Here is a 27008-nt window from a genome sequence, read left to right as displayed (position 1 = left end):
TTCTCATGGAGAGCTTGTTTCTCCACGTTGTAACAATGCAGAAGCCTCTTTTTAACTTATTCTCTGTTGTATAGGGTCTACATACTGGTTTAATAATTTATAAATACAGCCTTTAGTTCAGTAGCCCTCACAACCATTTCCCCAGGCTTCTTTGTGACTTATTATTAACTTGCAATACTGTGTCATCCATGCGTCTTTTGAGCTGGCTGCTCTGAGTGTCAAAAGGAAGAAATTAGAAAAAAAAATCAATACAGTTTACAAGATTAACACACTGTTCATCTTTTATTTTTTTCTAAGGCTAGAATGTATCATCTCACATATTGTGGAGCATATCACCTAGTAAGGAAACTTTGTTTATTTGTTTATTTGCACTTTGTTTATTAAGGGCTCGGCTGTGAATTTGCCACAACACCTGGGCAGGGAACAAAAAGGTGTTGCGCTGCCCCAGGAGCGGTCCAGAAAAAAAGATTGTGACTCAGAGAGGCATTATCTGCCTTCTATTTCATCTCTTCCTCCTGAACCATGATATGCCCCTCAGCAGATTAATGGACAGAGCCAGGGCTTGCCCACTTACCCACCCCTTCCTGCCCATCCCAACTACTTACATGAGGGCTGTAGCGAGAGATGCAGCAGACCAATAGGGACTGTTCTCCCTCCCATGCTACCCACAGTATGGCTATCTGGTGCAGGGGAATAACAGGGCATTTTTTGCCTCTTCTGCACAAGTGTGCAGGATGAACCACAACCTGGCCTTTGCTTTCAGCAACTCTTGAGTGCTGCCCACACAGCTAAAATTGAATTCATGCAACAACAAAAACTAAAGATTTTTGGTGTAAATATTTATTCTTCCCTATCCCTGAAGTCTGTTTGTTAGCAACCGTTAATAGTGTTTTGTGGAGGATTCATTCCAATCATTCACTAATCTCTTTCTAAAAAGGCATGCTGAAAATGTTGCCACAGCTGAGCAGCACTTTCCCATCCCTTATTATCTAATTCTGGTTTAGTGATATTTACTGTACTGTAAATGCCCAACTTACTGTACAGTGCCTATTGCTTACTGAGTGACTAGGCAGCTGAAATCCTATACTTCATGGAGATCCTCTGATCCCCTCTACATCTTCTATTTGGTTTTCATTGTTATCAATTTAGACAATTTGTTAAAACTAGCAAGATATTTTCAGCTATCAGGAGTCTACCATCTTAGCCAAAGGTATGACAACCTTAGCCAGAGATAATTTAGTTAACACAATGTCCTGTACAATCAGTCTTTTAAAAAGAAAAGAAAAGAAAAGAAAAGAATGAATAAATTGAAACACTTTTCAACTCTTGGACTGGATTGAGGCATGGGGAAGGAATGGAATCAGGGTTCATTATTTTGAGAACAAGTTCAACTTCTTTGATTTTGCTGCTATTTGTTCTGTAAGTAGGGGGAGGGGGAAATATGTGTCCTCTAGCATTGTGCCTTGACTCATAACAGTTTTCAGCATCCTTTGTTAGACATTGAATCTAGTGCGGCTTCATATGATCAAGCCTGTTAAGAGAATGCATTTACTGTGCACCTGCCTGTATACTTCCTGTGTTTGTAGTGAATCCTATTAAACAAACACCTGGCAAAGGCATCAATATGGTGGATAAGGCAACCTAGTGGATGAATAAAATGTCAAATACAATAAACAACAAATACTGATCTGCCGTAGACATACACATGAACTGGGTTAGCTTGCTTCTCCTTCTTTAAGTCAATCAGTTAAAACAATGCTATGAGAAAAGTCGGTATTTCCATTAGGTACTGTATGTCTGTCCTTAAGATAACATGTAATATTTTAAAAGTAATGTATTGTAATATGTAAATATTTTAAGATGTACACTATATCATCGTCATCCTGTATTTTGAATATCATATCCACAATATTACATACAAATATAGCTTATATAATGAGATTTGTATCAGTTCAGTGACATAAATACAAATGCTAAAGCATTAAGAGAAAGCTGACCTCTCTGACTTGAATTCAGTTACACTGAATATCAGAGAGGACCTATTTAACGCTTATGTTTAGGGTTCATGGCTATAGAAGTGATTTTAAAAAAGCCAAAACTAGTTACTGGATTATGATTTTCTTTGTCAATGTGACAGATAAATTTAAACACATTTGAAACTGAAGTACTGAAATATAACCTGCTGCGTGTTTAGGACAAAAGCTTTAAAGTGATATGTTAAAGCTCTAAGCTTTCCTTCCTAAGGACCTTCTCCTGCTTCCACTGAACTCAGCCCCTCTGAGGAGTCACTATTATCCTCATTGAATGGGAACAGGAGTAGATCCTATACCAGTGCTAGCTAATGTGACTCCCTGAAGTAGACACTGAAGATAATTGGAACAGGTATAACATTCCTCTAGATCTAAGCCCCAAATGTCTGCTGGGGTTAGATACCTCCATCAAATTGTATGTCCTGTCCTAAAGCATTAAATGTCTGATTAAGAGCTGATTCACCGGAGAAGATTTTTTGGGCTCAAAGCTCTGGTTTCTGAGCTGGCAGCGAACAGGAGGCATCAATGGAATGATGCACAGAATCGCACCAGACACCACCTGGGGGTTGAGCAGTATCAATACTCCGCATTTATAACTCCCTGCTGATCAGTTAATAATGCCACTCAGTTGTGCTTTCAGTTGGAAAAGAGGGTGAGAGCAGTATCTGCTTATTTAGTAAGAGGGGCCTCAGTGAAAACACTAACTACCAGTATTACATGGGCCTCTAAATCTGATAGAATGGAGAAAGAGAGATGCTGTCAATTCCCTGGAAAAGAAAGGAAATAAGTACATTCAGGACAGAAACAACTATGTCATGTCACATTTGAAAAGCTGAATTTGCAGGTCACAGAACTTGTTAAAAGCCCTAAGTAGGGCACTATATGAAATTACACAGCCTGATCTTACTGATGGTTGGCCATCTGTCCCTGCAGGCTTTCATATGAGGAGAGCATAATTTTTTAGAGAGCATGTAAGGTCTGTTGTTGTTTAGATGAACCCCCTAGGATTTCTAAGGAATTGGAGTATGGCTAGTGCCAAAGGAAGAAACGACTTCACAAATTAATACAAGTAAATCTGTTTAGATCATTTAATTTTGTATTGTCTTTGGGTTCAAGTGTGGGAAAGAATGGGCATAAAGACAGAAACAGAACGGATGGCAGGGCTATTGCTGTTCAGGGTTTCAGAAACAACTCTCCCAATATTGTCCACCCCTGTAGTACCTTCCCTCTGATTACTTTACAGACACTAGAGAATGAAGCCTCACAATACCCCTCTGAGGTAGGTAATTATTATTGTACAGATGGAGAAACAGAAATGAAAAGATTAGGTGACCTGCCCAAGGTCATTCAGAAGACTGTGGCAGAGATGGGAGTAAAACCCAGATCTCCCATACCTGGCCTTTAACCACATTATCCTCCTCTCAAACATACATACTACAGAAACTGGAGTGAGAGAACAGCTGTACTGGAGTCACTTAGGCCCCAGACCTGCCATCTGATGTGTTCTAAGATGCACCCCTGGCATCTCTGCAGAGCTCCATTGTCTTCAGTGCATCTCTGCACAGGCTCAGGGGCTCCCCCTGTGATCAGGTTGAATGGCTGGAGCCTTAGTTTCCAATTTTTATTGAATGTGATCTCATTGTTCACTGCTAAGTGGACCGCAATAAAATGCATGCCAGAGAAATGCTATTAATCCTTGGAGTGCGACTGGATTTTTCGCTTGTACAGGATATGAAAAAGAAGAGATTTCAGCCTGGCAAGATTAAACACTCATCAGGGTTTAAAGAGTTTAATCTGTTGGTGTTCAGACCGGAATGGCTCATAAGTCTCCAAGTCTGAGTGTAATTGGATGCAGCATCAGAGCCATTTTTTTTAAAACATGCTACCAACAAGAAGTGATCTTTCCTTTGAAATTTCTTGTGGTATGAGGCTGTAAAGCTGTCGCCCTGCCTGTATTTCTTCAGTCTCTCGCTGGATTCCATTGCTGGGGAGGAGGGGGGCTGTTTAGTATATGAATTCAGACTATTGTTTCAGGCACACGTCTGCCTTAAGAAATAGCACAGAACAGGCCGTTACTTATTGAGATGCAGAAGCTCCTTCCATCACACAAGACGGCCCATTCAAGTCACATGCCAGAGGTCTCAGCAGAATGGGCTGCAGCTGCTTCAAATCTGCTGTCTAACATTAGAAGCAGTTGGACAAACCTGAGTACAGTAAGCCTCCCAGCCTCTGAGGAAGACAGGGAAAAGATCTGGGATCCAAGCACTATGTTCTCTGAGGATTTGTGGCTTGAAAATGAGAAAAACTGCGCTGTCGTTCACAAGTCTAAGCGAGGAAGGAAGCGCCAAGAGTTGCTGGCAGTGGCACTGGGGGTTAAGGTGGGAGTAAAGGGGGCACTATTATGGCAACCTCTGAAACTCTTTGCCTATTCACAGATCACCTCGTTGGTCAGAAGAGCAGCTTTAACTCAAAACGACAACCATTTCAACTATGAAAAAGCACACAATTTTAAGGTAAGAACAGTTTTGGAGTGCTTCTCGTTTAAAGTATTTTTGTGTTTTGTTTTTCCTGTGTGTAGTTTTTCCACTGTGGTTATGTATTTCCATGTAACTCTTTATGTCAGAGGAGTATTTCAGAAAGCTGTTTTCTTCCTGTGTTAGGATCCATTGATTGTATAACTCTTAACACATGTTGATATGGCTATTTAATATGAAAAACAATCTTTCTCAAGGAGCACGAGCTAAGTCAAGAACCTACTTGATCCTGCCAAATGAAAGATTTATATATGAGCTCCTTAGATCCAGATTTATTTTATTTTCTTTATGAAAATGACATTTGAGATTGATCATCTTAATCTTAAAATGAGTCAGTTTTGATCATAAAAATCTGACTTCTCAACATCTAGGTTTTTATAATGTGATGTTAGTGTCGTTTTAACAACACACATTTGTGCTACTTCTGCTTGCAAGAAGTTGTGAAAGCCCCAGTACCTACTAACAATAAAACAAAGTGCTGTAGTGGTATTGTCTGATATCTTTTGTTCATGCACCGTATGCCAAGGAACTGCTCTTGGAGTCCCACTGAGCTATTGGATATAGGCTTGTGCTTGCTTGTCAGACTAAAATGAATAGCTATACAAACTCAAGGATGCTTAAACGGATTGTCCTGTTGCTGGATTATAGATACAAAATCAGATTCTTTTTTCCAATCACAGCATCTGGAATGCTGTGTGCGCTGGGGAAATGACTCAGTTTTAGAAACTAAGCTCCCAGTCATCTTGCTCTAACATCTTTTGCCAGAAGGACTATGTTAGTTCCAGAGTGTGCCAATCCCCAGTTATCATGGTTAGAGCTGTCAAAAAGTGGTTTGATGGTAATTGGGAATGGATACACAGTGTCTGAGAGGAATGAAAAGGAGATAAACAAGAGAAGAGAGACATGTATTATCTCTCTGAATTCCTCTATTTTCTTAATATTCCCTGGGGATGATAATCTAGGTCATTGTCAGAATAATTTGACTCATTATCAGAAATAGTATTTTATCATGCTGACTTCTGGCCTTTTAATAAAAGGGAAATTAACATTAATTAAATTTTTTTAGCAAGTATGCTTTCCTCTTTGTTCATCTATTATGCTTTTCCCTTAAGACATTAAACTCTATGTCTGTGCTGTGGTTGGAACTTATCAATAATTCAGAATTAATGAGTAAAACCTTACATTCAACATTTTATGCTCCTGGCCATTCCCCTTCCTTAACCCTGCACCCATATAAAAGTCAATATTTATCTCACTGCTAAATATTAAAAGAAAGAGGAGAAATATTCTATCCCTTTTTTCTTAATTAAAGAATCTTTTATGCTTTCTGGTTTTACCTTCATTATTATTTAAATAGGAAAACTGTTTTAGTTTAACTAGAAAATATTTTCTCATGACTGGGACTTTTTTCCACTTTGACCCATACATTCTTTCCTTTCCTCTTCAAAATTCCCCTTGTTTTGGCTTTGATTTATAACTGGAAATGTGCCCAGCAACTTTGCATTTGCACAATCTAGCTGTTGTACACCCTTTATTGCTTTCTGTTTGAAAAGGGTCATTTACCATAATGTGGTAAATCACATTATATTTAAATATTTCAATGGATGGGTTGAAAAGAAGGTTTAGAAAATTATTTTAGCCTATAAGCAAATTATGAATTTTAAGAAAGAAACACTTCTAAAATAAAACGTAACCTAGACAGTTAGGTTACTCTGAAGTGTTAAATTTACTTAACACCACAAATGTTACTCACCATTAAAAAATCTACATTCTATAGGATGATACTAAAATGCACATGGTGATTTATAAAAAATCTTGAACAGTGTGCTAAGAACGGAATATTTAGATAAACCAGTCAACCACTTTAAGTTTTTAATTTATTGACATATTCATTTTAAAAAAAAGTTAAGAAGTAGTACGAAAGAGAGAAAATGGTTGGAGGGTTTTTGGAGCTTAAATGCTAGTTGTCATAGACATGTACCCAATACTAATATGGTACTGTGGAACCCAAGTAAAATATAATGGGCTATGCCATAGGGATGCAAAGAGGTATTGTGCCCATTTTTATTTTACTGAACACTTAAAATATATTGTACTATATATTTCACTGTATATGAACAGGGATTTCATGATATAGGGTCCATCAGAAAGTTTGGTGTGCGTTATTGTCAATGAATGCACACTAAAAAAATGTTTTCCTTGGCACAGTTGAACCTCTTGGGATGATGAATTTTTTTTTTTAAAAAAAAGGCTACATATTTACTATAACTGATTAGAAATATTGTGTAAAAAATGGGTACAAAGCTCAGAGCCAAATCTAGACCACCCTGTGCCCTTTTTAAAATCTTACAATCAAAAAAGAAGCATTTGGGTATAGAATACGAGTTTGACAGGTTACACCTGAGATTCTGCTCTGGATCTATGTTTTCTGATTCCAACCCTTCATCTCCCAAAGTTCAAGGTGTTCAAGCCAAATAATTAATGAAGAGGATCTAGGATGTGTTTTACATTTTTAATACCCATTTTTAATTTTTAATCACTATATGGGGGGTTGGTATAAAAGTTACAGTCTGTCATGCATTGTAACTTTGTATTTGAGTAATATTGTGAGGAAGGTTATGCTAGATGCTAGTGGAGATATGTGTATGTATAGTGGTGGAGGGAGTGGAAAAGAGCAAAACAAGACTTTTCTGTCTTTGCCCCACTAAAATAACTGCACACCCTAAACTTCAGGAACAAAGGGATCACTCCTTCTTAGTGACCTTGGAGAGGCACAAATGACCCTAAACAGGCTGGGGAAGATTTAGAACCATGGCCCCGCCCTCCTACCTACAGGCCAGCAAAACTGCCTGACAGCAAACATCCTATATTTTTTGCAAATGGCTGAACAGTTTGCATTGTATCAGATCAGTGTTTGGAAACTGAAATTAAAAATGGAGTAGATTCATTAGATGGCATGCCTGAAAGTGGAAAAGATTTATAAATCAGAAAAAGAAAGTAAATCCCTGAGGACAGGTCTTGATGGACCAAAAGGTGCTTTCTTCAATTGTATTAACTCATTCAAGTTAACTTAACATAACTGGAAAGTACCCTTAACTCTCATAAAGGCTCTGATCCTACAAACACTCATACAGGTGGTTAACTTTACTACCTTGAGTAGTCTCATTAACTTCAACAACACTACTCATGGTAGTAAAGTTAAGTGGGTGCGTAAATATTTGCAGAATCAAAGCCAAAGCGCACGTCTACACTGGAGCTGGAGCGTGATTGAGCTAGCACGTTAAGAATAGAAGTATATCTGTAGTGGCATGGCTGACAGGATGGGCTAGCCACCCTGAGTGCAATCCCACCCTAAACCCTAGGTACTTCCTTGAGCAGCTAACCCAGCCTGCTGCCCATACCACTGCAGCTACACTGCTGTATTTAGCACACTAACTTGATCAGAGCTAGCGAGCATATGTCTATCCAAGTTGGAATTTACACCTCTAGCTCCAGTGTAGACCTCCTCTAAAAACACCTTTCAGAATGTTTTCACTCCCTGTGATATAGATTCAGGAGAGAGTTAACTCCATTGAGCTAACATAACTGTAGAAAACATACTTTTTGTCCGTCGAGACACAGCCTGATCTAATCAAGTCACAGCAAATGTGGAATGGCATATACTCTAAAGTTACCTTATACAAAACAAGATCTCACTTTTTTAACAGAAATTAACATAGGACCAAATTCTACCTTCATGTATTACTGCTACACAGTCTTCTAAATTTCCCATTACCACAGATTTCAAGTGGTGTAGGGTCCTGATTCTACATCGAGAGTAATGAAATGTTTACTGAACCATGTGCCAACACAGAGTCCCAGCAACATCAATAGGGATCAAAGGAGATGTCTCTGGACATCAGCATGCAATTGATTATAGGATCAGGGCCCAATGCAGGACAGAATTTGGCCCATTATTATTGTAGAACCTTAGAAATAACATCAGTGTTTATTGCAACATATAAAATTTGGTGAGCAGCAAGGATTTAAATTATGGCATGTGCACTCTTAATGGTTTTTTATGTCTTTTTTTTTTTATTACACTTATGTGACAAGTAATATTTTCATTGTCCCAAAACAAAACTGATAATGGTTTTAATACTGTTCCCTCTGAAGCCAATGGGAGTTCTGCCATTGTTTTCAAGGGGTTTCAGTTCAGGCCCCAGAGCTGAAGTAAAGTGCTCCTGCTTTCAGCTGGGAGTCTGATAATCTCTTTTTTTCCTTTTGACACGAAAGAAAGCAAGCTTCAAAACCAGGTTAGATAACCAAAAACATTGCCTGAAAGCAGGACTAAATATTTCATATGAAGAGCATATATTTCTGCCCAGGGCAGTTCTTGATTTGCAGCTGTAGTATTGTTATTAAAGGATTCACTCTGTGGCTTTGGTGAAATCACTTAACTTTTCTGCTTTAGTTTCCTCATCTGTGAAATAGTGATAATACCTACCTCACAATGGTATTGCAACTGTTAATGACTTTGTAAAGCATTGTGCACATGCAAATTCTCAGAGGAAGATGGAATGGACATTGAAGAGAGTATGGAAGCAGTGGTAGTAGAGAGGCAGTAAAAGGAGCAGAGAAGAACAACAAGAATGAAGACACAGTGTAATACAATGTGTCAAAGAGAGAGGATTAATGTGAAAGAGAAACTACTTTTCAGTGAGAGCTGGAGAGAAAGAGAGAATAATACAAAGAAAGGAGATATAAATAAGGAAAATGAAAGGCAATGGCATGGAGATGGATAGAGTGAATGGGCCAGTGGGAGGAGGGAAAAGAAGAAAAAACTGAAGAAGGGATTAAGCAGGAAAACACACATTTTAGACTAATACATTTTGTTGAATAGATTTTATTTATTTTATTGTACTATCCCACAGACAACCTATATTTCTGGACCGTAAATTTGGAGCAAAGGCATGGCATTTTGAGCACTTATGCAATAGTAATACTACTGAGTCCCCTGCATTCTATAGCTAAATGGTGGGGAAAGACAGGAAAAAAATAATCCAGTTTATCAGAATGTACATCAGACCCTTCATTATTGGGTGAATAGGGGGTATTGACCCCAAGACCTCAGCTCACATAGAGAATTGTCCCTTGCAGTTTCTTTTTAAAGCCTGGCAATATGCGAGGACACCAGCACAAGCAGCTCAACACTATTCTGTAGACACAGAAGATTCTTGTGAGAGTCCAAAAATGTGAGAAAGGGGGACTCAAAAAGTTATCTTGATGATTCTTCCAAAAGCATAAGCCTAGTTCAGCAGATAGTGGTGTGATCATAGGGATGAGGGTACAAGATAAAAAAAATCAGTATTTTTAGGAATCTTATTGATATTGAAAGTAATGGTAGGCCAAACTTCAGAGGATCAGTTCAGATATGTATCTTAAATTATGTTAATGCTTATCCAAACCTCTTGAAATTTCATCTAGGAACCTCAAAAGATCACACTTTTTACTTGTGAGATAGCCAGTATTTCTCTGTTTCAGCTGGATCATAAATGCTGCAAGACCCACCTTTTTTCATGGTATTTCACTTGGTACATGTAACTTCAGCCAAAACATGGCGATGTGAAAGTAAGATTAAATAAATACATTTAACTGAATTTTTGGGGCCTCAAAATCGATGGTAGTTGAGAGTGCTCGGCACCTCTCAGGTTTTGGCCCTGAGTGAATGATAATGACCTTTTCCCATTAATGCAAGAAAAGACCAGGACATAATCAGCTACCATCTTCTAAATACTCTACGGCATAATCAGTTAAATTATACCTTTGTGTAAAGTGAACAAGCAGGCCTTAAATATCTTACAAATTGTGGTGTAGTTTAACCAGAATGTAAAATTGTGCGGTTTTAGTAATGCTGAACAACCTTTTACAATCATCTTTCATAAAGGATTAGCTTTTGTAAACCATTGTGATGCAAGAGATACTGAGAATCTAAAGATTAGTGATATCCCCCAAGCAGAAAATTTTGCACTTGCAATTAATTGTAGGTGCAGACCCACATATTACATAGTTACACATGAAAAATAGGTAGCATTGTAGCCATAAATAATTGTGTCTGCAATTTTGTACCCATAATATTATGTTGGTGGCCACATTTTAAAATTTAAGCCTAAAACTCCAAGGGCAAGATTTTCAGCTGATGTAAATCTGTGTCAGTGAAGCTATGCCATTTGCACCAGCTGGGGATCTAGCTTTAACTGATGTTAACTGATCCCTGTAAGACAACCTATGAATTGAGCAAGAAGTGATAGAAACACATACATATCAGCAAGGTTTACTGCAAATAGGTGTTTCCCATTAGTATATGTCCTGATGAGAGCTAATACATTTCAGAAGTATAATTTGAGTTGGTCAAATGTTCCAGTTTAAGCCTTTTAGTACTAAAAGAGATGGAAAAATTAGCATTGCTTTAAGCTAAATAGCGATTGCTTTACAGCTGCAATTAGTTACATAATTATTGACTACATGGGTAGTTAGTCAGGAGTAATTTGTTGTCAAGCTATGTTAAGCGAAAGTGTAGTTTTTAATCATCAAAGTAGAAAGACAGTAAGATATTTTTTAAAATACTTCATTTTGCCAAGAAATAGCAATGTTGTTATTAGTTAATACCATCTCATTTCGGGAAAGAAAGTAAAGTGAAACAGGAAATGGGAAAAAACATTAGTTTGATTTATTAATTAGGGCACGTTTTCCAAGACAAATGGATGGAAATACTTGAGGATGTTCAAAGATGTTACAACTGAACTGGAGACTGAACTCAGCCCAGTGTAATACCATTGAAGCCATCAGAGTTACAAAAGGGATTAGTTTGGCCAAGACAGTTAATTAGGTCTATAATGTATGTTATATTTTTGAGCAATTTTATTTGGTATTATTTTCAGATAGGTAGTGCTGATTTCATAAGAACATGATAAGTCTGTGAATTGCAGGAGCCATGATTTCTTGATGAAATACACTAAAGTAAAATGTAATAATGCTGTGAGTGGTGATGTAGACATAGCGGGGCCAAGATTTTAGCAATGTGTATGCTTGATTGAAAATTGTACATGGTTTATTTGGAAAAGGGCAATAACTGCACTTTCCCCAACTAAATATACTATATTAAAATTTAAAATAATAAACGTTTCCCCCAGTCAGTAGTGACCTTTCAGCAAAGTACCCAGGGGAGGGAAGGAAGAAAGAAAGAAAGAATCAGCAATCTCAGTGCACACAATTTATGTTCTGTTAAATAAAGTCTCTAGGTAAATCTAGCCCATGCTGTGTCCATTTACACAGGACTATACTGACTATTTACCATACTGTTCGATGAAAATTGCGGAGAGCTGTAAAGGTGCCAGTGTTAATTTTGCACTATATAGCTGTATTTTAAATAACAAAAAGATCCCCCATTATAGGTTCTTTAAAATGCAGTTGATGAAGCAAATGTTTTGTGCAAAAGGCAGCTGAGGAAACTGTGTGTTCTGTCTGCTCTTTTCATGCCATTTTTCCCTTATTTTACTGATCTGGGGATTGTAGTAAAAGGAGACTGTGATTTTATTGAATAAGGATCTATTTAATTTTTTTGTCTGTGTGAGATACTTTACTTATTTAGGTGGCTTGGCTGGGATAGTAGTTTGCCTATGTCTGTAATTGATTCAGATGTGCAAAATCAGATTGCCCAACTGTTGCCTAGAATGTGCACACAAATTGTTCATAACTCCTTTTGATTCAAATTTACAATTATCCCCTTGACTTTTGTTTAATGATTTTTTATTTTAAATGATGCAAATGCCCTCATAATGGATCTGTGCCGTTATCATATTGTACTAATATCTATGTGATATTCAAAATGTTAGAACTTTGAAGTTATATGGAGGGCCAAATTTTGCCTTCAATACCCGTTGAGTCCCTCTGAAATCAATAGTAATGCAAAGGTATTGGAAAGCAGAATTTGGCCACACAGCACGAGAGCAGAGAGTTTCGATCACTGAATTCTATCTCCCTCTCTTTCTGATGGCCTGTTGAAGGAGTGTATGAATCTCTAATTTTATTGTAGCTAGGCTGGTAAAAGAGTTGACTACAATGCCTGGGATTATTTGTTTTAATTTTGTCCATTTTGATAGTGGACTAAACCCAATTACCACGTCTGCATCTTGCACAGCACTAAATGTAAGTGACACAAAAGAAAAACATCAGCTAACAAAAAATATTTTTTAAGTAATTTGTTTCTGTGCCATACAGTATCGAGATCTGTGTTATGATAGGCCTATTGTGAGATAAGAGAAACGCAAAGATCAAAGCAAATTTCTTTTCCCAGGATTTATTTCATACAGACTTTGGAAAGAAGTGTGTACTGTATGCTAAAGATTTACTCCTACTGAGCCCTTTGTTGTTTCTCTCTTTTATTTGTTCCATCTGTCAGTCCATCTGCCTCCTGATGACCCCATTTTTTTCTTATTTGTATTACAGGTCCACACATTTCGAGGTCCACACTGGTGTGAATACTGTGCCAACTTCATGTGGGGGCTCATCGCTCAGGGAGTCAGATGTTCAGGTAGCTTTACACATTTGATTTATCTTGATTCTTTCTCCTGAAAAATACAAATGTAAGCTTCAGGAGGGAGGAATGGGGGACAATTTCATAAAACATAACAAAAAATTCCTCTATAATTAGTCCGAAGGCTGAATTTGCTGTAGTTTGGCCCAATCCTAGAAAGTGCTGAGTACCATGTACAGATTTTTAACAACAATAAGAAATGGCAAAGCAGGATCCAGTCCTGCTTTTAGCAAGAGAGAATGGGGGTGGGGAGAGAAGGATAAAGATCTTTCTACTCTTCATATCTGAAGAACAGAGAAACTAGCGGCACCAGGGGTTTTTTTTTTATTTATCCTACTTGTCTCTGGACTGATGTATGGCCTTACAAGCATATGTAAACATTTTGGGAAGAAGATAATGATACATTTTTGTTTTGGAAAACTTGATCCATTTTTTCAAAACAAAAGACTTGGAAATATTGTCCTTTTTATTTTTCCTGCTTAGTTAGCTTAGAAGTAGAGGCATCTGTCCATGGACATTTATATAGCAATACCTTGGCAATGTGAGTGCCCCAGCATTTTGGTTTAGGTTTTTCATCAGGATCTTGTCAATTATCTTCCTTATGGTAGTGCCAGGTTTTGTTTTGTATGTTTTTACATCTTCAGAAATGAGACCTGAAGATGGCACAATACCAGCCTGCAGCTAGACTTCAGAACTCATCTTTTTGCTACTCGTTATTGAAAAATGTCCTTCTCTAGGAAAAGACGATCACCTTTTAATGAATAAAAATACATATGTTGCTACAAATCTCAAAATATCCTACCTCGTGGAAAAGGCAAAATGTTACCCTCATTTCCAAAAGAATTAATTTCCTGGTTTTTCTATTTCTTTGTTAACCATATAATAGTTTTTTAATTATTTTTTCATTTGTTTGATACATTGCTGCAATAAACCAAGAACCATTGCTCCATGATTTTGTTTGATGCAGGAATTAAAATGTTGTTTGACACACCACATGCAATTTTTGGTAACTACATTCTGCTAATCCAATTTCTCCTTCCACTTTCAGTTGAAGATAGCACTTCCTCTTACTTTCTGTTCTAACCTTACAGGTGTTACTGTGTACTGATTAGCAGCTGCCACCTGCAATTCCACATTACATTGAATCTAAGGGGTGGGTGAAGTGACTCTATGTAAAATTTGTAAAGCAATTTGAGGATCCTTCAGGACAAAAGTTGCTTTATAAGTTTAAGATATTAATACATGCATGGCCCACTTACTGTACTTTATTACTTCATCTTCTCTACCTACAGATGGGTCACTGACAAGATAAAGAATATAAAAAGGAAATTAAAAAGGAAAATTAATAACCATTTGCTGATCAGACTATTTAATTCTAAATGTAAATGTGTAAGAATTGCCGATGTGGATCTAATTAATATAGTTGGATTTGTTTCCCTAACTTACAATATTTAACCTTTGAAAAGGTTTATTTATTTAGTATGAAGCTTAATGCTCTCCCTCGTTAAATTACCAACGTTTAACTTTAAGTAGACAAACAAGTTTTTTTTTTTAATCTCACATGAAATGTTCTGCAAGAACATTGAAAACAATAAAGGGAGTATCCTAAATGCAGCTGGCCAGATTTACTTAGATTTCACTAAACAATAATGATGCATTATGCAGTAGTTTCTGTCTGAAGAGACCAAACAAACTAAATGGATTCCATTAAATATATAGAAAGTATGATTTTTTTGTGATAATTTAATTTTCTTTGATTGACATTTTATGGAAAATAATATTGAGATATGTTTTAAATAGCTCAGAGAGTTATTTAAAATTTTAGCAGTTCAGCCAGTAATCAACATGCAAGAGGTATATTTGTCTGACCAGTGATAATTTCAGGAATGTTCAGGTGCCCTGTGATTATAGCATAAGTGACTTAGTTAATAATAGCACACTTTTGCTTTGCTTCTCTTCACATAGTATCAGTGAGAAGCAGAACTGGAAATGCTTTACAGTAATAAGCAAACTTCTGTGAAAAATACATTGGAGTGCAGTGGTTGTTCCTGACTCTGGTTTTTGCTAACAGCCTTTGGGGCTGATGCAAGATAGTCATCTTCTGGGGTCTCCCATCTTCAGAATCTCAGCATTGCAGTGACTCTCCAGGGAGCTGAATGTCACCAAATCCTGTCAATGTTCTTGAATGAGTCAACCACAGGAGTCACTAGAAAGTGACATGAAGAATTTTTTATGTTTGTTTTGGTTTTGTCTTTGAGCTGAGGGTTTCGCTTTTTGTTTGTATAGGTTCATGAAACCATTACTTAGCAAAACTTAACAACAGAAGTATTAATTCTGGCAAAACTTTATTCACAGATTGTGGGTTGAACGTGCACAAACAGTGCTCCAAATATGTGCCCAATGACTGTCAACCAGATCTCAAGAGGATCAAGAGAGTCTACTGCTGTGACCTCACTACCCTAGTGAAGGCCCACAACACACAGAGACCCATGGTTGTGGATATATGCATTCGAGAAATAGAAGCAAGAGGTTTGCATGATTTTCTTTGTTTGACTTGAGTGTAATGTCACCAGATCTATAATATTACATGAATTGTGTTCAAGGAGTAGTAGATCCACTTCAAAATTAAATGAACTTTGAATTACATGTTAAATTGGGATTAAAAAATAAAACCAAGTAGATTGAAGAGTGGATAATAGTAATTTTTTAGTAAAAATTCTGTTTTGCATTGGCTAGTAAAGTCCAGTTCTGTCATTGCCTTATGCAAATTATTTAAATTGCTTTTTAAAAAAAATATTAGACATCTTATGCTAGGATGCGAACTATTGATGTCATACTTTTTAAAAGGGCAAATTTTAAATTCATGCATATGTGTCTTTTCACTTGGTTTGTTTACCCTTGACAGATATATGGACAATATTTTCATTCCAAAGCAATCGGAGTTTAATTCAATGCAAGTTACGAATACTCTTAATTTTAAACTATTTCAGAACATCATGTGCAAGAGAACACAAATGAATGGAAATGGCTCATACAAAATGTGAAAGAGGAGTGCAATATTTGGGACATGTGGCAAGCCTCTTTTCCAGTGAAATTCACGTTACATTCTGTTTCTGACTGATGAATGCCATAGCCAAAATCAGCGTATCACCGCCAAAAAGCCAGCTTGTGACATGCCTTTTACTGCACTGACATGCATTCCACATTTAAAAATTACTATAACCCCAACTGCAAAATGATTACAAGATAGTGATCATGTCTATGTTATTGGTGGCTTATATGTAAGTTGTGCCATCTGATAAGCCACATTTCCCCTGCTACTCATATTTTGCACAGAGATCCCATAATGCTGAATTTATGACATGACAGTAATTTGCATGGCAACACACTGCTGCCAGACATAGGGATTGCAAAGCAGTGCAGGGGATTTAGCCACACATCTTCCATTAAAATTAATAGAAGATGTGCAGCGAAATCCCCTGAATTGCTTTGCAAATCTCAGCCAGGATTATATCATCACTGCAAAAACAAGTAAAAGGAAAAGCTGGGTTTGAGAGAGAATAGTTTTACTGAAACATAAGTATCTATATTATAAAGGAAACACTAGAAAGCTACATTGCATTTAATATATAAATATTTTTTCTTTTACAAATATCAATTAAGATTAAATCGGTTGTCCTCTTTCATTATCAGTACCTTAACTGCTTTAAGAACTTTAAAAAACTCCTCCTGTTGGGATATTGGTTTTTGTCATGATAGCAGAGGAAGCAGAGGAAGGCTAGTGGTTGCTAGTTGGGTGATCACAATAAGGAACGGTTGAGTTAAAATAAATAACACCCATGTAAGCCACTTTGATTAGCTGTATCTGTCCACTTTTCTTTCCTGTAAGGATGGAAACAGTACAAGATTTGTGGAGGGTAGTAGCAAACAGATCTCAAATCATGCAAAGAATAGTGGGAGGGATGTGTTGTGCAAAAGAACAGTGCATGCTGTACGTACCAATTGTATATAAAATTTAAGATCGACAGCAAAGTCAGAGAGCAAAAATGGCCACAGGAAGGCAGAGTTAATTGCTGGCATCGCTATACATCTTTAAGAACACAGACGTAGGGAAGGCATAATTTAAAGCTATAGTAATTACAGACTAAAAATGAGAGAATGAATAGTAGGTGAACACACCGTGTGCTGCCAGTATAGGCAAACTGCAATATTTTGGATCTGATATTGTGTATTCTCTGCCAAACTAGTAAAACCAGAAAATGTAACTAATTTTTAGTCTTTAAAAATTACTTTTTCTTCTTTAAAATACTTTGAAGTTTATCATTAAAATTTTTGTTCTTGTCACATCTCATGTGGGATTATTAACATAACATAAAATAACTGTGATGTTATTGATTTTAAGATTTGAATAGATTGAATATTTGTTGATATAATATGTATCTGTTGACAGCAGAAATAAAGCTAATCAGATTTTTACCTTGCAGGTTTAAAGTCAGAGGGCCTTTACAGAGTCTCAGGGTTCACTGAACACATTGAAGATGTCAAAATGGCCTTTGATCGAGGTACAGTGTGTTTTAATATTAGACAGGTTTTCAGCTAACCTTTTGGTTTAAAGAGCCACTGTTCTTGTTGATATTTGGGTACTCAAATACCATGGTAAGGAAATCGGTCTATAAACAGAAGCCCAAAATATGACTATCTTTTTTCTGATGATATTACTGTTTACCAATTTCTGTAGCACTTCTCACATCAATAAAATCATATTTCATAGCTGGAATAAAGTAGATAAACATATAACAAATAAATGTATTAGGGAAAGTGAAAGGTTCAAATGGCTGATAATGGGCTAGAGAGCCTTTCGCCTCTAGCTTACCACTTCCGACAGGGATGTTCCTGAGTGTCTAGAAGGCATCTAGCACATTGTGGATGCTACCATAAACAAATAATAATAAACAATAATTATCTTTGTTCAGAAAGGCAAACTGCAGTTGTCATTGTGCTGAACGTTACACTCAATGCTAAAACTGTCAAAGTGCAGTCATCTTAAAAGGCAAATGGATTTACATCATGTATGGGAATTCACAGAATGGGTCCAAAGAACTCTGCAAAACCTTTAGCTAATTTTATATAAATGATTACTTAAAAACTCTCAGGTTCATGCAAACCACATAGCCCCTCCCACATTAGCTAACAGCACTCTGCTGTCTGTCTGTTTGTGTAATAGAGAGACAAGGTGGTTGAGATAACAACTTTTATTGGACCAACTTCTGTTGATGACAGAGACAAGCTTTCAAGTTTACACAGAGCTCTTCTTCAGGTCTTCAGCTCTGTGTAAGCTCAAAAGCTTGTTTCTCTCACCAACAGAACTTGGTCCAATAAAAGATACAACCTCATCCATATTGTCTCTCTAATATCCTGGGATCAACATGGCTACAATAACATTGCATACAATTTGTGTGTAATTCACTTACATACAGGCTACTTCTATATTTGCGTGCTTCTTTGGGTACTTGTCTGTGTACTGCGTGTACAAGTATCCCATACCCGTGCCGAGTGTCTACATATGCTGAATGGGTACATACTGTGCACAGGCATATATCCATGTCCATACTGCCCTTTTTCTGTATATGACAGTACTGTCATTTCTGGGGCGGTAACCCAGAGTCCTGTGCATCACAGGAAACACTTTGGGAACTGCCTTGCTGCATGTTGCAGGTACTGCACTCCACCTTCACACATCTGACAATGGCAGCTTCCATTCGCCTCTCTCTTCTGCCAAACTGTGTTGGAGGCATGGATCATATGATGATATGGTTCTGCTCTTGCTCACTGGACAAATGTTCATGCAGTGCAGCACTGGATAGAATCAGTCTACCCAAATTTGAGATGGCAAAGACAATTAACCCATTGGGGGAAATGAAATCCAGTGGGGTCCCAAGGAACAGATGTGCTGAGCGCTAGGATTGCAATGGTATGCCCCAGGGTGGATGACCTTTGGTGTTGGAGAACCTTCACTGTGTGGTGGGATCACATTGGCTTGGAAACCTGGGATGATGACTAATGCCTGCAGAACTTCCGAATGAGGAGGCAGAACTTGCATCAACTCTCCAGTGCCAGACCATTTGATTTCAGAAGCTCATAGCAGTGCAAAAGCGGGTAAGTATCAACCTTTGGAAGCTGGTGATACCTGACAGCTACGGGTCAATTGCAGACCAGTTTGGGGTTGTTGAGATAGTGGTTGTACAGGTTTGCTAGGCTATCAACCCATGAGTGGTTGCCATAGCCAAAATCCTTGAAATGGTAGGGGGATTTCAGAGAGTGTGGTTGCTAAATTGTGCAGGGGCCATCAATGGAACACACTTCCCAATACTTTGCTCACTGAATACTTTGCCAGTGACTATGTGAACCACAAAAGTCACTGGTTCTTCAAGACTTAGAGGACAACAGGGGTACATGAACACAAACAATGGGCACACAGGAAAGGTCCATGACACCAGGACACTCAGGAGGTCATGACTGTGCCACAGGCGGGGAAGAAGGAACTTTATTCCCCTGGAACTATTTGATTCTATATGGTGTTTCTGTGCTGACATTTGTTTTGGGAGACCCCGCCGACTCCTACCATGGCTCATGAAACCTTACCCCAACATCACCAATCCCAGAAAAAGGAAATTCAACTACAGACTCAGTAGTTGCAGGATGGTGGTGGCATGGACTTTTGGGTGCCTGAAACCCCATAGGTGATGCCTGCAGACCCATTAGGCTGCCGATGTGGCCAGCACATTTTGGATTATCATGGCGTGCTGTGCCTTGCACAACATATATGAGGCTAAGGGGGAATACTTCCACAGCGAGTGGGTACAGGACAGATCTGTTTTTCATCTTCCTCTGCTATCTCTGTAGTGCCATTCCTGTCTTTCCTCCGGAATGGTTTCTCTGTTGGCATCAGAATGTCCTGCCAAGTCAAAGACAAGGGTAACATTATATTGCATTTTTCCTTGGAAAATAACTAAATCTCTTCATGTAACGCAACTGTGCTGTTGAAGCCACAACACTGATACATTTTAGAATCTCAGGAATGCAGCTGTTACAGCCCCCTTCCTTCGCATTACTTCTGCAATGCCATGAGGAAGGAGCTGAGGTTAAAAATGGTAAGATACCTGCAGTACTGTTATTAAAATGTTATGTTTAGCGTGCATGGATGGACTGCTTGAGATGGCATTTGGTTCATTCAGGGGTAACTTTACAAAGTCACCTTTCTGTTCTTTAAAGCCTGGCCATCACTTGGAGAACATAGCAGTTTTTTAGAGATGGGAATGGAAGAGAAAAGTGGCATTCCAGTCCTGTGGAGGACACCTGGCCACTTGTGCCAAAGAGATGTTTGTGATAATGGTCAGCTCCCTATATATTGCTGGGTGGAGGGGTTTGAGGACCTATGTAGTTGCACCAAGCACATTTGCCCTGCTGTTAAACATGAAGAACCATCTTGAATTTCTGCTACACCAAAAATTTCCTGACATATTCTCACAGGCCTGGGTGTCAATTCGAGAGGAAACTGACAGTATTCTGTGCTAGCAGTTGAGTTGCCTTGGAAGAGAAACAGAGAACCCCAGAAAACATCCACCCATCCCTTAATGCCCTTTGCATCACAAGGAAGTGCAGCCCTTGTGTCCACCGAACAGCATTGAAAGGGACAGGAAAAAGAATGTGATTTCACAAGTGTACTTTCTTTCTTGAACTTTTGGATTAACACCACAAGTCAATCACCTCTCTGTTGCTAAGGGACATGGCATTTGTGCAACTGCTGGAGTGGATGCTTCACTCATCCTTGCTTCTGCAGAGCAGTTAACCATGAGGAGAGGACAGACACCAGTGACTGGAAATGGTAGAAAACATTTGAAATGGTCACAGGGAGAATGGACTGCTCTAACATTCCTCGGACAACCAGACAGTTCCCTTTCTCTTCCTGGACCTAGGCAGGCCTGCACACAAGGAACTAAGCCCTCCAGATTCCTTCTGCTCGGCTCCCATTCATAAGAAGGAAAGATGGGGACTAGGTAGTGGTAGCAGAATGATGTTGGGTCATTCCACAATCATAAGTATCATTAAACTGTTCTTTCTCCAATTGGGGTCTTTTAAAACTCACCCCCCTCCCATTTCCTCCCTGTTTTGTGCTGCCCACAGACTATTGCTGTCAGTGCTGGCCAAGAAATGCACAGACACAGGGCGCAGGGACTGCTCATTAATAACCTGTTATGGCTTCTGCTAAATGCATTATAGTGGTTCATGGGATTTTGATAAAATCATTGATTTACACACACTGTGGGCTGCTCTGAGACCCTATTGGGATGGGGTGTAGTTGGGGGGGGCCAGGCTGAGGCATGTATCACCAAAGAAAGAGGAGATATTGTTGGGGAAGGTGGGGGTCTGTTCTAAAACTTACTAGTGTTAGATTCTGGTTCCTGCAGCAGCTCTGGCTTCTCAGACTCCTGGGCAGGGGTTGCCACTTCAACCAGGTCTGCCAGGTAGAGGTGCAGAATCACATGCTCTTCTTCCCCCGGGGCTTTCTCCAGAAATTCCTCTGAGATCCCCACTGCCTCCTCTCCCTGCACCTCATTGGTCCTGTCATACGATGAAGCCAGCAGGGTTGAGGAGAGGCTTGTGAGTCACTTCAGGCTCTGTACTCACAGCCCTGGGGAGCACCCAGTCCAGTTCATTGTAGCATGGGCATGTGCTAGGTCCCCTCCTGGAATGATTGTTGGAGTCCTTCACCCTCCAGTACAAGAACCTTCATGTGCATCCAGCACTGGGATGGAATCTGGTGAATGCCAGCGTCTGTGAAATCTCCTGGTACAGGTGAATGTTTCTGCAAATTGGTGAAGTTTTGGAGGACAGTGTGTTCTGACCACACATTGATGAGCACCTGGATGTGCTCTCAGACCACAATCACCTGTACCGATCAATTGATTTTAGCAGCAAACTGTTCCATAAAGGTCAGTACAGGTTGCTACTATTGCTGACAAGTGTGGGGGTCAGAGACCTTTATACTTTTCATTAAGGGTCCGGCAGCAAAATGATCAGTTCACTGTGGGAATGACTCTGGAATACTATTGCTACTCGTGTACTGGTATATGCCCCTTGCCCCTGTTTACACTATAGTGTAGAACAAGTACAGGGCCATGCCACAGTGGAGGTGCATACATATCTACACCCTTCATGCATGCTAGCATTCGTGCACTAGGCTGTACTTCAAGAACTTTCTTCAGATGTGGACAATAGGGGGGTTATGGCACAACAACACACATGTATCCGTGTTCCGTCTCAAGTGTAGATGCCTCTACGTACACACACAGAATACAGCTTTTCTTGTATACTTATCACCTTACCATGTTTGGGAGAAGATATTTCCTTTCTTTCCTTGTGTGTGTGATATATATCACCCTTTTCTTCTCCCATATATGGTATTTCATTCCTACTTTGTGTCTTCAAATATTATTTTTGCAATTTTTTTATTTGATAAAAAAACAATATAAATGTTTTAAATGGTGTAGTTCATATTATCTTAGAAACACATTGCATCTGAAGGTTTCCTTGTTTGGAAGACAATTCCTGTAAAGGCTACCCTGGCTAAGGAAAACTAACTACAAAAGGAGGGATTCTGAAGTAATCATTCTCAAAGTATAACTTACAAACATTATGAGGATGTCATTTATTTAGTCTCTGTGTTGGACGTGGCATCCTTTCTGCTGCCACTATTCACACACCTACAAACCTCCTTGTTCTGTGAACTATGTGTCTCCATATTATGACTGTAGCAGCCTGGATGGAACTTACAAGGAGAAGCACAAGTTGCAGGAGGGAAGAGTTTGGAGGATGCACCAGGAAGCCAGTCTGTGTGCACATGGCTAGAATGTTAGCTGCAGTTGCAGCATCTCTGTAAATAGCTTTCTTTAAAAAAATCCAGTTAGTTTACACACATGGAGTCTGTTCATTTAATTACCCAGCACACAGTGCAGGAAACGATGATCTAAAAGGAAATAATGTTACTAAAGCTTTTAAGACACACATCCTCTTCATCAGGCTATAGGAAATGAAATGCAATGGAACTTCATAGAAAATCTTGCTTAACATTGTGTGCCAAACTCTGCCATATGATATACCTGTATGCTTCCTGTTGACTTAAATTGGATTTTGAATGAAGGCAGAATTTTGCTCCTCGGTGCCGTAGGATTCTTAAAAGGACAGTGACTTGTTCCTACAAACACATTACAATATAAATAAGAAATGAAACTGAAACATTAAAATCACTGGAGGAGAATGTTATCTCTGGATATATTATCTCAGATTGATAAATGCTGATGAAGCTGGGATATTTATTTTTAAAACATGAGATGTTGTGCCCAGTTCTTATATACAGTATGTTCCTTTATACTGCCAAAATGGTGTAAATGGGCCTTACTGTAAATGAGAATAAGGCTTATTGAGATAGTGACAATGTTCTGTTTCAGCAATTTTTAACTAGAATAAAAGGAATAATAAGGATTTATTTAATCTAATGAATGTGGACGCTGTAGAACAACAATTGCTCTCTGTACCACTGTTGACCTGCTGCATTCTGATGGAATAGAAAACACTCATTGTGCAATTTGTCCACAGAGTCGCCATTGTAGTAAATACATTTTGTCCTTTTATTTATTATTGTTTCTTTGATTGGTTGGCACAAAACATTTGTTATAATATTATGCTGTTAAATATTTCTTGGAGCATTGTTGGCGGTCGTGTAAACTGTGCATTAATGTCTCTTTTTTACTGGATTTGGAGTTTGACAATTTTTCAAAGAATCAAATCCTAAAGTCTTTAACTTGGGCAAATCTCACAATGACACTGGGCCAAGGACCATTTAAGGAAAATGTAGGTTAAGTGTAATTCAACACTGAATGTGCATAGTTTAGATTTGAGGAAGGTAATACCAGTTCTGATCCCTTTATCTATAAATTATTATTTATATCCCTGCTAAAATGTGCTGTGCCCTTCATACAACATAGAAAAGACATGATCCTTGACTTGAAGAGTCCAAATTTAGACATAACATAACAGGTGGTTTGGGAAGAGCAAGGAACAAGGAAAAGAAGAGTTGTGGGATGGGAGGAAAGAACAGGAAAACTTAAGTTCTGCTATATTAATGTGTGCTGGATGAATTAAATGTTTACAAACTAGTATATAACAGCTTTTAGTATTGACATCATAACAGCTGTTAATGCTATATGGCAATTTATCCTATTGCAGAGTTGTGGACAATTATGGTAATACAGATAAGAAAAAGGTATCATTGTAAAATTAATTGGGTTCTTTAAGTTAATAGCTCTGATTCTCCTCTGTTTTATATACTTTGTCCCTCATACATCTTCTGAGTTCAAAGCCATTAAGGAAAAAGTTTTAACAATTCTAAAAATTGTAAATAAAAATACAAATACAATCATCCTGGGAAAATAGAAAATAAGTATAACTTACCAGAGTTGCTTTAAATAGGGAAAAAAACATCAATTTTATTTGTTGAAGATTTTAAATTTGTGAGTTTTCATATAACAGAAAATGTATTCTTATTCCTTTATACTTCCAAAAATTGTCTTCAGTTGCATTTTTAATAGACACACGTTTATTTTTGATGTGCCACAGTCTTTGGAGACAATAATTTTGTGACTTAGGGATTAATATGCTTTTGCTACAGTGAGCTTCAAGCAAAGAGATAAATATGTGTTTGTGTGGCATTTGATGCAGTTGGATGGTGCCAGTTTAAGGATGAAAAGTTCCAGAGGGGTAGCCGTATTAGTCTGTATACAGCAAAAACGAGAGTCTTGTAGCACTTTAAAGACTAACAAATTTCTGTAGGCATTAGCTTTCGTGGGGTGCAACCCACTTCCTTAGATGCATGAAATAGAAATCAGATAGGAGATATATATATATATACATCCAAGGGTAAGAAACAACAATGGGAAGGGTAGGTGTAAACAAAGTCCATTCAGTTAGAGTAGATGAGGCCTATTCACAACCATTGATTAGAAGGTGAGAATGTGTGAACAGTGACAATTACTTCTTGTAATGAGATAACCATTTCAAGTCCCTATTCAGACCCAGTTTGGTTATGTTAAGTTTGCATATGAGTTCCAGCTCTGCAGTTTCTTGCTGAAGTCTGTTTTTGAAGTTCTTTTGTAGAAGTATGGCAACTTTCAAGTCAGCTACAGAGTGTCCTGGGAGATTGAAATGCTCTTCGACTGGTTTATGGATGTTACCATTTTTATGTCTTATTTGTGTCCATTTATTCTTTTGTGTAGTGACAGTCCAGTTTGGCCAATGCATATGGCAGAGGGGCATTGCTGGCACATGATGGCATATATCACATTAGTAGATGTGCAAGTGAATGAGCTCCTTATGGTGTGGCTGATGTGGTTAGGATTTGTGATGCAGTCACTAGAGTCGGTGAGCAGGCAGAGTTGGCAACGGGGTTTGTTACAGGGATAGGTTCCTGGGTTAGTGTTCTTGTTGTATAGTATATGGTTGCTTGTGAGTATTTGCTTCAGGTTGGGGGTCTGTCTGTAAGCAAGGATAGGTCTGCCTCCCACGGCTTGAGCGAGTGAGGGATCATCTCCTAGGATAGGTTGTAGATCCTTAATGATGTGTTGGAGAGATTTTAGCTGGGGTCTGTAGGTGATGGCCAGTGGTGTTCTGTTGTTTTCTTTGTTGGGTCTGTCTTTTGGTAGTAGGTGACTTCTGGGTACCCGTCTGGCTCTGTCTATTTGTTTCTTCATCTCTCCAAGTGGGTATTGTAGTTTTAAGAATATTTTATGGAGATCCTGTAGGTGTTTGTCTCTGTCTGAGGGATCGGAGCAAATCCGGTTGTATCTTAGGGCTTGGCTGTAGACAACGGATCGTGTAATGTGTCCAGGGTGGAAGCTGGAGGCATGAAGATATGTATTGTGGTCAGTTGGTTTTCGGTATAGGGTGGTATTAATGTGACCATCCTTTATTTGTATTGTAGTGTCCAGGAAGTGGATTTCTTGTGTGGACTAGTCCAGGCTGAGGTTGATGGTGGGGTGGAAATTATTGAAATCCCAGTGGAATTCTTCGAGAGACTCTTTCCCATGGGTCCAGATGATGAAAATGTCATCAATGTAGCGTCGATAAAGAAGAGGAGCTTGGGGACAAGTTTTGAGGAAGCAGTGTTCTAGGTCAGCCATAAAAATGTTGGCATACTGTGGGGCCATGCAGGTGCACATAGCTGTGCCAGTGACTTGAAGGTATAGATTGCCTTCAACACTGTAAAAACATTGAATAAATAGCACTTCCATTTAGTGTACTAATGACCTTGCTGTTAAATAGAGACAAGTAATGGATGCAACATTCAGCTTTGCCATATCTGTTTTGATGCAGCTGCTGTCTTCTTGAAAGCATCTGTTTTCAGTGTAGCATTTTTAGCATTCAGCACACAGCAATTAAATAGAGCTGTCCAAACAATGTTTTATAATACTAATGCTACTGTGCCAAGTACGTGTGGATAAACAAGAGACTGGGGCAGAGTAAACATTCTGTTAGGGGTATTGATGCTATATTAAATTAAATACTGATGTAAGTGTTCAGACTACTCAGATATGTCAAAAAAGGCTATTTGTTTTAAACACTTAAGCATATTGATATCCTCTTGATGAGTACATGTAGCTCCTGTTAGTGTTAATGAGAGTTATGTGAACGAAGAACAGATTTCTTCAAGATTAATACTGTAGGTTTGTACAGAACATCTAGAATCAACATGAGCTGCTTTGTCCTGCAGTGAAAAAATAAACTGAAGCATGTTTACAGTACATTACCTCTCAA

General features: G+C 38.4%; 1 protein-coding gene across 2 annotated transcripts in view; it reads left to right on the top strand.

The window, feature by feature from the left end:
• The window catches only part of CHN2 (chimerin 2), a 194260-nt gene that overhangs the window by 150018 nt on the left and 17234 nt on the right, over positions 1–27008 (top strand). The window contains exons 1-5 of one of the 2 annotated variants that reach the window (XM_067561991.1): positions 3836–4243; positions 4466–4543; positions 13052–13136; positions 15495–15668; positions 17624–17701. In XM_067561991.1, coding sequence (XP_067418092.1) covers positions 4115–4243; positions 4466–4543; positions 13052–13136; positions 15495–15668; positions 17624–17701 — 544 coding nt within the window. In that variant the 5' untranslated portion in view covers positions 3836–4114. Of the gene's footprint in view, positions 1–3835; positions 4244–4465; positions 4544–13051; positions 13137–15494; positions 15669–17623; positions 17702–27008 lie in introns of those variants that run through there. The other variant, XM_067561989.1, reaches the window with a different exon arrangement.

This window comes from Emydura macquarii, unplaced genomic scaffold (assembly GCF_026122565.2).
Source record: "Emydura macquarii macquarii isolate MOO-44397 ecotype Brisbane River unplaced genomic scaffold, CSIRO-AGI_Emac_v2 contig_2422, whole genome shotgun sequence".
In the NCBI taxonomy this organism is placed as follows: domain Eukaryota; kingdom Metazoa; phylum Chordata; order Testudines; family Chelidae; genus Emydura; species Emydura macquarii.
This window is presented reverse-complemented; position numbering and strand designations above follow the sequence as displayed.